The sequence below is a fragment of the Argopecten irradians genome, chromosome 11 (genome assembly GCF_041381155.1).
Source record: "Argopecten irradians isolate NY chromosome 11, Ai_NY, whole genome shotgun sequence".
NCBI lineage: Eukaryota > Metazoa > Mollusca > Bivalvia > Pectinida > Pectinidae > Argopecten > Argopecten irradians.
Window position 1 is genome coordinate 22,396,487 of NC_091144.1, and position 11,623 is coordinate 22,408,109.

Consider the following 11,623-nt stretch of genomic DNA (forward strand, 5'->3'; position numbering starts at 1 on the left):
GAGCAGAAGCTCACTAGGCGTACATTGTTTCGTGCCAAGCTGAAAGTCTAAGAGGTAGATCCACCTAACGTTTTTCAGAGATTTCAAACTGTACTTGCAATGAAACGTTGTTCCATCATTTCACTCCTGAAGCCTAACAAACGTCTTGACTATGGAAGCACCAAAGAAGGCAAAGATTGTTCCGTCAACTGTTTTGATTATGGCTTCGTTTTTTCTAATATGTTTATGGTATTCTGATGAAGTACTATATCCAAAAGGGACAGACCATCAATGGCGCAATTCCCATGACTGCTATGTACTGTAACCATTAAGTGTTTAAGGGTCTGGTCTCGCTCCATTCAACATTATAAATCTGGTTACAACACTGTAAATGGCCATTTAGAAAATCGGTGTGCACTTTCAGTGAGATACTGACGTCCAACATGTAGTGGAGGACTTTCAGAATGGCCGAAGAGAACTTAAAGGCAGCACTGATGCCCTTAAACATCGCAAGTGAACTTGTTCAGATACTGAATCTTAATTATGACTTATTCAATGATCATTTATTAGATTTTCAAAGTTGCGAGTGCGGATCCTCACAAGAAACCGTTTTCCATTATTTATTCGAATGTGCACTCTTTATTAATGAGAGACAACTATTAACTGATACCATGAAACTTTATGAAAATAACCACTTACATAATTCCCTTACTGTAGCACTTAATGGTTGTATACAATGCCCAGATCAAGTCAATGCAAATATATTCAAATGTGTTTCATTTTTTTAATCAATACCAAACGACCTATCTGATTTATTTATATATACAAATGCATATGTGTGTGTCTATACACCCATGTATACCGTTTTTGATATGGTTTGGGTCTTCCAAATACCCTAATAATTTTCAAATATTCCTATTATTTTTTATAAACTTCCTGTATGGCGATCGTGGGTGGTGATGGCGACCAGAACCTCTAAAATATCCTTTTATATTATTAATCTGATATGTTAAATCATGATCGTGATCATATTAAGCATTACTCGCCTTTTCCAGTTTTATTGGGTGCGAATCTAGTATTCGCCTGTGATAGGGGCTTTTGCCAATAATTGGCTATGGACTTTTGTAGTCCCAGACACAGGCAAAATCACTGGATTGTGTATCCATTAAAACTGAGGAAACTTAAAAAAGTGTTAGTGGCTTACTAGTCTATTATATTACATAACTTATTACTATCTTGCTACTGTAATACTATTCTGTCTATTAATGAATTATCTCTCTTGTACAAATATATTAAATAATTTATATAAAAATATCAATATGAAATTTATTTCTTAACTATGTATCCATAAGAGTATAATGCATGGCATATTCATAATATTCTTTTGTTACATACCAAATTTGTTTAATTAAGATGTTGTTTAATCAACTTAATACATGTATATAATTGAATTTGATTAGTTTCTGTCTTGGAAAGAGCTTATATAGGCCTAGCCTGTTGCCCAATCCTTTTGATTTATGCGATAAAATTGGTTGAAATGAAAAAAGGAGATTGTGTTGAAAATAATACTATATCCTGCAAATACAACCCCTTGCCTATAAGATTCACTATAGATCAGTCAGCCATCCTATCAGACTGTAATTGCAGATTCTGGTTGATTTTCGAGGGCAGTCATTGCACTGGATTTTTTCAATGTTTGTATCATTGTTCGCATCACAAATGAGAAAAATAAATGTGCATTTTTGGCATCTTCTTGTCATGAGATTTCCTTTAGTAATGGACATGATAATAATGTAGATAAATTTATCAATCAAAGGAAAGACAAATATTTAAGAAATGCATTTGTGTGCACATAAAGGATAAAAGGCACGTGCTCTTCAAAGCCTTTTACAAAGAATGCATCAGCTCATGCATTGATAAGGTTGTTTTCTTGACTTTATCCGATGTTTTCGAGACAGACGGCAAGACTACAAAAGCCAAAAGTGATATCACTTTTAGAGCACTAAGAAGCAAGTTTGGTAATATAAACTCAGAGTCTGTCAGGCAAATTGGGGAATTATAAATGAAAAATAAAACTCATGTCTGATGTTTGCGAAAATGCACGAGACAAGGTCAGAAATTTGACTTTCTTCGTTTGCTTTGTGTTTGCCTTGTGATTGATTTTTAATCATGACATTATGTGAGCTTTCGAGAGGTGCAAGATGAAGAGAAGGTCGGGAAAGTATATGATTGACATTATCCTATTATATCTGGTATGTTTCTTTTATTTCATATAACCGTTAACCATGCTTACAATGTCATCATTGTGCAGTAAAGAATATTTCATTTTATACTGTGTTTAAAGTTCCTTCACTATCATTGCATTTCTTGTATTTTCTTTAATTTTGTTTCGTACGTTATATAGATTCATTAGATTATTCACCTCTGCATTATTTGCTTTCATGAAATCCCCTTACTATACATTATATTGTGTTTCCATTTATTCATTTCTTATTTTTGAAAATTAACAAGAAAATAAATCTTTTGAAGAGTCCGAAAAATATGTGGAACAGACTGACAGAACCTTTAGTATCAGAAGAGTAAGCGTTCTCGATATCATTTTCACCACTTCCTATATAAATCTAGGTCATGCCAGAATTAGATCGAACAGTATACTAAATCAAAATCAAAATATGATAACAGAGTAATTTTAGGATAGGCTATAAATCCTGACGAGCAGATGTTTCCTAAATCCACGTGTATTCATTCTGAATCAATTTTAAATTGTTTTGACCAATGTGTGTAGGTCAGTGGACTTTACACCGTCTGCATCACAGGCGCTTGATATCAGTGATGAAGTTTGAACTTTTTCATAGCCTCGTTATATTGTATATACCTCATCTATATATATTTGACAAGACAGGTCCCTGTATTTCGCACTAAGATGTGGTATGATACCTCACGTCTATCCGCCATGTACTAATTTAGGTCATTGATGGGTAGATTTTTACGTTATCGGGTATTTATCTGTGCGATGAAGGTCGGACGAGATATTATGTTGTCTATAGGTAATTATAACAACATCAATAGACGCTTACTGTACGGACACTTATCATATTCAGGTGGTATACTACCTCATTATCAGACTTTTATTTTCTAATTACAGCATTGTTTTATGTCTTTATGTATTTTTTTCTATTTTTTTAGTTATCTTTTTATTCGGAATTTTTTTATTCTTAATGTATTTGAGATGTTAAGAGAATAATTGAATTATGTCCTTATATGGTGTTGCATACTTTCACTGTGAATATCTCGTCTCACTATTTGTATACTTATCATAATATCATAAATTAGGTGTCGGACAAGGGATTAGTTACGTGTTGTCATCATCAATACTCCAGAAGACACTATTATGTTCGCAACATCATCTTTAACCAACCACGTCATAGCCAAAAAAAAATCTTGGCTCTAGATCTGTACGTAAAATGGGATAAGTGACATAATTATGTAGTTTGAACCTTTGATGTACATCGAAAGAAATCAGCTGGTCGAAAAACTTTACTCTAAAATCAGCTTTAAAATTAGGCTTCGCTGTCTTGTATTCTTCAAAAAAGTCTTTGTAAGCTTTTGTGTGATCAAGACTTTTTCTCTCCTGAAATGAAAGTTTCACTATGACATGTAGTCCAGGGGTGGATGTGAGGATATTGGTAGCAACCTCTGGAGTATCGCTGATGACTTTTGTGTATTAGGAGATTTATACACAGGATAATATTTTGTCTTACCTTAGAATCAATATATCAGTAATTAAAATTTCCCCTTCGTGTCTGACGACTTCTCTGCAATAGAAGTAGATTAATGAATAATTTACCATGACAATTGATTATTAAACTTTACTTATATTTCCTTTTATCTATATTTCAGTATACATGTATATCTACTATTTTTTAATAGGTCATATGTCATTTCTGTTTACAATGATATCTATATAGTTTAACTCATCTTTCCTGTGACCTAACCGATTTCAGATGTGGACAGGATAGATTTGTTGGCTTACCTGTGCTGTTAGTATCCACTCACTGTAAGTAATGATTATTATAGAAAGTATCACATTCTTACCTGCTTGAAATATAGCATAACACTATCTTATACTCGATAAGTTAAGATGAGAAAAAAATGTAAAGATATGCATTACCAAGAATAACATTCATTATTGTGTAACTTGATATTTTCGTTGAGTAGAAAGTATCGTTGTTGTTCAAGGTTGTTTTGAAACATGGGCCTTTTTATCATTATGATAGTGTTCCAACTACTAACCATGAATTTCTTACCCACCAAATGCCCCTAAACATTTCATAACATACTACAGTATTTTGTTTTCATTGTGGTACTGTTTTTATGTCCGAAATAGTCATTCCAAGGACGAATCTAGAATTACGTAAAATGTTTATTTTTTCATACTATTTAGTATACATTTATGATTTGCATAAAAGTATAATTTCTTCACTTCTTCTGTAAAATCATTTTTAACCCCAAGACTAACGTCTTCTTTCTTTTTGCATAATGTATTATTTCACTGGAATGAAGTTATGTCACTAAAATGAAATAAAGTCCATCTATTTCGGGATTTTCACCTTTTATACCGTAGTAAAATAATGTGTATTTGACATACTACACCTTTCCCTTCATTAAGCTGGGGCTAATGGGAAAGTATGATATATCACTAACAACAAAGACTGACACTTGGCTTTATCTGTTTCAGACAATGGCACGACAATTGTGTTCGTTCCTGATCCTTTCCTTAGCAGCAACGTCCGCAGCAGATGAAGGTTAGCCCATATTATTTATGTCTTTGCCTATATTTACAAGACTGACATTAAAACTAGCACAATTTTAGTATATTAATAAAAAAAATCGACTTGACACGGAATGTGAGGTTAATGCAGATATTATGTTCAATGCTGGGTTTGGAAATGAAATTGCATAAGTCTGAAAATAAGGAAACTCTATTTATATTAATAATCACTACCAGACAATTCATCAATTACTGTTATCTTTGTTAAAAACTGCATGTACTTATTTATGAAACTGTCTAACGTATACCATATGTCACTAGTGCAAACTCGTTATATCTATGAACAGTCATAAATATTTTTTTATGTGAATTTACTGATTTAACGAGAGATAAAGAAGAAAAAACATCATATTATTGTATTGCATTAATTGGTAGAGGTGTTGTCCCGAGTGAAGAGGATTATCGGAGGGTCAATCGCTACACGTGGTCAATGGCCATGGTTGGTCAGTCTACACGGCAAATTTGTCACAGAGCGGATTCCTATACTTGGAATACCCATAGCCTTCCGACACAAGTTCTGTGGAGGCTCCATTCTCAACGATCGCTGGATTTTAACAGCAGCACACTGTTTTGATGGGTAAGGAAGGTTTGTACAGTGTCATGAAATCATACTTTCAACCTTGTGCTAAACATCACTGTTTGATGTTTTACTGACTTCTTAGATATTACTTTAGTTTTGAAACTTCTTTGAATGATAAAATGGGACTGTACTGTTATCTGCCGTTGGTTGGTATATTAGGCTTGACATATTATTAACAGCATTAAGTTCATTTAGGACGGTCGCAATATGTTGTGTGTGTGAATGGCTTATGTTTTGAAAAGCTGCTGTACATATTCGTGTTGTGTCTCCTTGTAATGGTGTACACTGCTGTCCTTTTTATAATGTAATATGGCATGTCACCAAATACGAAAAATCAAGCGCACACCACCCAGTCACATTATACTTACAACAGGTAAACCAGTCGTCCCACTGCCTTTATCCGGAGCGCTTAATAGGAACAGTAACTACATGTACATATTTTATACATTCGATGCCTCTCGGCCAGAGACAGAATCCAGAGCATTACTACTACTATCTCATGCTATATGCCTTTTTATAGTATTATTGTGTATACATGTATGTTGGTATTGGTGAACAATATGATTTCATGTAGAAATTGTAAAATACAGGATATTGTTTAACCTTTGCTGTAACCACTCTAAGCGTAACAATGGTTTTTTTTTATCTTTGTAGACCTCAGGGTCGGATAGCCAACAGATGGGAGGCACGACTGGCGGCCACGTCACTTCGGGTATATACGACATTTGATAGACTTAGTGCCAAACTGACTACAATTTGTAGTTGACTGAAAGTTAATTTCCATTGAAACGAAACATTAAAATGGCATTTTGATTGTGATGAGAAAATACAGATTATTTCTATTTCAAAGATAAATTTTAGTGTTTTTAAATGAATATAACATTATCTTTAATTATAGCATTATCAAATACAGAAATAATTTCCAATAGTAATGTTTCTATCCAATTATTTTTAGAACAACATTTTTGAAACACTGAGAAATATTTTGTCCCGGATAGTGGACAGGGAGGACTGGCGCACGTGGGAGATCGACATCGACCGGGTAGTCATACATCCTAGATACAACGCGTCAGGTACTCAAATTGAGTTTGTTCTTGCTTTGCAAATCCATTTTCAAAATAATACAAATGAAAAAATCCTCTCTTCGCAAAAGTCTAGGTTTCACATTTTCTTACACAATGATGATGTAACCTATGAAAATCCATTAACCTTTTGGTTGGTTGGTCAACAGCCATGTGTCAACACGTGTATAAATGCATGTTTTGGGAGGCTGTGGTATATTCGTGTTGGATCTCATTATAACAATGTGATTATTTCACTTTTCATACTGCTATCTCATTGAGGCATTTCACCAACGACACGATGTCACGTTATACTGACAATGGGCAAATCAGTCGTTCCATTCTCTTTATACTGAATACTAAACAGAAGCAACCCTCGAAACTAGAAACCATGCAACTTTCTTTCGTCTACGATTTACTGTTGCGAATATCGCAATTAAAGTAATGTCGCGAATGAATATATCCGCGAATTAATATCAGCCTCGCTTATATTGAAATATGTTTTTTTCATTCAATTAAAAAACCCGCAAAAATATTTTTTGCGAACTTCTTTTGAAATGGAAATCGTATAATTTAGTACCCAGAAAAGATAGTTGGTTCACAGCATTCGATTGTTTTTTAAAGTTTCAAAATTGATTTTATTCCCCGCAAATTAGAGGGATGCGGTGGTTTTGGACCCTGGGTTCAGGAGCCCTCTTTCACTTCTTTTACTTGATCGCATTTATTTCATCACATTCAGTTTGCTCCATTCATTGTGCAAACTCATTCATACAAATACAGATATATAAAATATACAAATTTATAAAATATATGAAAAATATGCAATGAAATGACATGTCACTGAGCTGTGCAATCCATGTCGTGGTTCGTAGCACAGAAACGTTCAAGGCTAACGTTAGAAAGGTGTAGGTTATCATGCTTACTTCCCATGCCTAAGATAAAGTGTCATTTATTTATTCTGCTAATAACATAGCACTTTGATGATTGTACATAATTTAATATCAATCATGTAATACATCAATTCAATCATTGTTTTTAATGAATACAGATTACTGGGCTAACGATATCGCACTGGTCCGTCTAGAAGATCCCGTCCCCTCGGGACGTCAGTTTTCTCGCATCTTGCGTATTAATCTCCCTACATATGCTAACTTCTCATTCCCAAGCGTCGGGACCCGTTGTACAATGAAAGGCTGGGGATGTACAACTGGAGGTAGGTAACAATACCTTTTTATTTATTTATTTTATTTTTTGATATTTTTATATTTTTTTATTATTTTTTTGGGGGGACGGGGGGGGGATGGGGAGGATGGGGGCGGGTTGTGTTTTTCACTGCTTGTGGTTTTCTAATCATAGCATTTCAGCAAAGATATTACCTTCTAGCTTAACTATATATATTAGCCAGAAAGCGGTTTGTGAAAATAAGGGAGCGCTGAAGTTTGAACTTATGATATGGTTGGAAACAATACAAAATCTGCAGAGATTTTCATTTAAACTTAAGCACTATCTTTTGATGGAATATATGGTCTACATACGTAGATATATAACATAACAAATGTCCTAAGGACCTCTTCCACGTGCAATGTAAACTAAAACAAAGTGTTATATGTAGCCATTTGTAGCTCAACAGCACTTTTAGACAGATAATGTCTTTAGAACTGCAATTGGTGCATATTATTGCTAATGGCAGTTATGAGCATCCAAACCATTACTAAAACGTTTGTATGCATTCTATCGTACAACGTACTTGTTTATTACGCTGACGTACAAAACAACAAAACTGAACCGAATAAAATATCAAATTCACAGCCAGGCATTATTTTTTTCATATATAATTATGAAGATCTTTTCGAAGGTAATTGTACGTCAATTCTACAAATTTGAACAAATATGATATACTGTATCATTTGAATCTCACAAAAATATATATAAAACAAATTGTGCCCGAGTGGTTTTCTGAGGCAGTGCTCCACTAGGACACATAGGCACCATTTCGTACCCTGACGAAAGGTATAGTCGTTCTAGGTTCACCTGTGCAATAAGATCCATTGTTCATGAAAGAGGTCCCTTGAGAATAAGCAACGGTTCAAACGATTTCAAGAGCTATACATAATAAATTGAACTTCTTATGAAGCTCTTTAGAATTAAAGACGATATTGGTAACGTCCTGGTCGTAGAGGTTTTTATTCTTCCGCTATTTTTTGTCAGAACTACAATTTGTAACTTTTAAATTATTCGGGTTTTCCTAAAGTTTACAGCGACCTTGATTTTAATATCAAAAGCTATATTCTGGTGCAGATAATCTTTTAATGATATAGTGTCAATATTTATCAAGTATGGACTTTGCAACAGAGCCTCACCCTGAGGAACTCCACGTTGGAACATTAGGACGTCATTATATTAATGAATAGTCGGGCAAGAACCAGTCTAAATGCGTTATAATCGACGGCCAAGTTCTGCTTACGTTTCCCAGTTCTGACCATTAAAGTAAAGGAAAGTTGAAAGCATGAAGCGAGGCTGCGGTAATGTAACCACGACATAGTCAGCCGGAGGACGTTTAGGATTCCTATACTCTAAATTAATTTCTTCGTACGCAGACAGATTTTGGCGAGAGATTTTATTTTTCTATTTCATAAGAAATTATATGGATCATTCACACCATTTTTACGACTTTAGGATCACTTAATTACTATAAATTACAAGGATATTCAAAATATCGACCTCAACGCATTAATGTACATTATAATGAGAAAAATTAATGAGCCAATGAGAAAAGACAAAACATCAGAGCAAATATTTTTCTTTATACTAGATTGTCGATAGACACCGAACAGAAAAAATATTGTATGTCATTTTAATTTTGGATATACCCACAATGTATCATTCAGTGGTATAGTCTAAGGAGATGAAATTGCTCCCCCGTTTTTTTTTTTTTTTTTTTGTTTTTTTTTTTTTTTTTTTTTTTTTTATTAGCATAAGTAATTGTCTTTCACATCTATATTCATTTCGATGGGTAAGCTGATTGAAACAATACTTGATCAATTTCACCATTTTGCATTTCAGGAGGCCTGGTATCTAATCATGCCCATTCGGTTGAACTTCCGGTGTTCGATACCGCCAGCTGCTCCATCTTACGGCGAACGTCACACAATTTTAATCGTATTTGTGCCGGCTTCATCAACTCCAATGTTGGTATATGTCCAGTAAGTACATAAGTTATTTATTTTATGTGATTTAAATGTTTAAGCAACGTGTATGGGAAATTTTGATTTAAATAGCTTCAATAATTATTTTACCTTCTTATTTGGTAGCTTAATTGTTAAACGCCTATGGTTTAGGTCAATGCGTTTCAAGAAACTGGAACAACTTAGATGTCAATGTTAAATCTCTACCTTTTTCGTCCTTTAAACTAGCTCTTTTCCAACTTATTTCTACTAGTCTACCATGTTATTTTAATTATGGAGAAAGAAAGTTTAATGTTATAGTAGACATACTAAATTCAGACATCAGTGTAGTTTTCTCTAAGATGACCTTATTTCGTGTAAATTTGGCACCAAATTCTGTTTATATAAATTGTGGCAACACTTGTGAAAAATGCTAACCATGTCAAAATCATGCTACTGCCCGTACAGATATGCTCCAAATTTTAAATGATCTAAATATATGCAAGTGGATTTAAATTTAATTCTTTACAGAAATGAAAACTTGCCTTTGGAAGTAAATTGTCATGTATTTAAACTTACGCAATCATTTATGAAGTCCAGCAGAAGATATTGAACATTATATAAAAATATAATATATAGTATATCTTGTTATTATGTACTCTGATAAATTCAATTATTATTTATAACTATGTCATCACCTGTAAGTATTCATGTTGGTTGGAGAAGGCCCCATAAGTTGTATTAATTTGTGCCAAATCTCTTTGTATTTAGACAATAAAATATGTTTACAGTCAAAGTCAAAGTCTGGGTATTTTAAAAACCGCTTTCCCTTCTTTATAGTTTTTATAGTTATAGCGTTCAGTATAAAGGGGTTGGGTGGCTGATTTGTCCGTTGTCAGTATAATGTGTCGAGTTAGCAGAGTGTAATTAATAACTTTATGGTGGAGTGGCATCAATGATCATGCACAGATTTTTCTCAATAGCGTCATTTATAAACAGTGATATCATTTTACGTAATACTTCACTATCTGTAAGTCGATAGAAAATTGAATTATAAAGTGAAAACAATGTTCTTCTTCTAAAAATATCTATGAATATTTGCATTGACAGGGAGACAGTGGGGGACCTCTGTCTTGTCTGAATGAGAGGGACGAGTGGATACAAGTTGGTGTGGCGTCATTCGCCAGCGTACATAGTCCCGGAGATTACCCAGGGGTCTTCACGCGCGTGTCATCTTACGTCAGATGGATCAACAGTGTCATCAATTAAAAGTGCAGGAACACTTTTAAATGTATTGTTGTCTTTAAAAGACTTGAATTTATGGAGAAACAGTAAACAATTGTTACATGTTGATAAATGTGTTCAAACAATGGAATTACATCGTTTGTGATTATATACACATGCACATCCGGAACTATCATATTCATTTCCATGTGTTTCAGAAGATAATAAAAATATTATTATGATACAATGACTGTGTAGCGTAATACAAAATATCACCGATAATTTTTGTAAAGTTCGAGAAGTTGCCATGGTTATGAAATTATGGTTTCTGATGAACACTACAGTTACCAGGAAATATAATGATTATTTTTATAGGTTTTTTTTTTTATGAAAACCGGATATTGTAATGTAACGTTAAGCATCTACTAATTGGTCTCATCAGCTAACGCAAGGATTAATCGATTTATTGGTTATAAGCGGAATGCATTATGATCCATCTAAGTTACTTCCCTTCGTTTCACTCAGTCAGTACTAACTCCGATAAATCATGATAGGGGAATGAGACATTATGAAAGGATATACAAAAAGCTATCTATAACAACCCATCTTTATACTTATAGTCAGAATGTCCTTCAGGTAAAGATCACAGCTGATATTCAGAGATTTAAAGTCCCGTTCAATAGCATAAATGTACTATCTACAAACTAAACATCATTACTCCTAATCTGTTATATAAAAAAAATTACATGTTGCAATTAAAACAATATAAATAAAACACGTAATT

At 33.6% G+C, this 11,623-nt stretch overlaps 1 protein-coding gene across 2 annotated transcripts; it reads left to right on the plus strand.

The window, feature by feature from the left end:
- The first annotated feature begins 2,902 nt into the window (after positions 1-2,902).
- On the plus strand, positions 2,903-10,990 carry LOC138335022 (anionic trypsin-2-like). Of its 2 annotated transcripts, none has more exons than XM_069283920.1 (9): positions 2,903-3,080; positions 3,984-4,036; positions 4,718-4,784; positions 5,186-5,387; positions 6,045-6,102; positions 6,346-6,463; positions 7,500-7,664; positions 9,515-9,654; positions 10,726-10,990. In XM_069283920.1, exons 3-9 carry the CDS (start codon positions 4,721-4,723, stop codon positions 10,882-10,884), a joined length of 906 nt encoding a protein of 301 aa, XP_069140021.1. In that variant the 5' UTR covers positions 2,903-3,080; positions 3,984-4,036; positions 4,718-4,720; the 3' UTR covers positions 10,885-10,990. The 2 variants fall into 2 exon arrangements, with proteins under 2 accessions (XP_069140021.1, XP_069140022.1); XM_069283921.1 differs by having other exon boundaries at positions 2,908-3,026.
- The last annotated feature ends 633 nt before the right edge of the window (positions 10,991-11,623 follow it).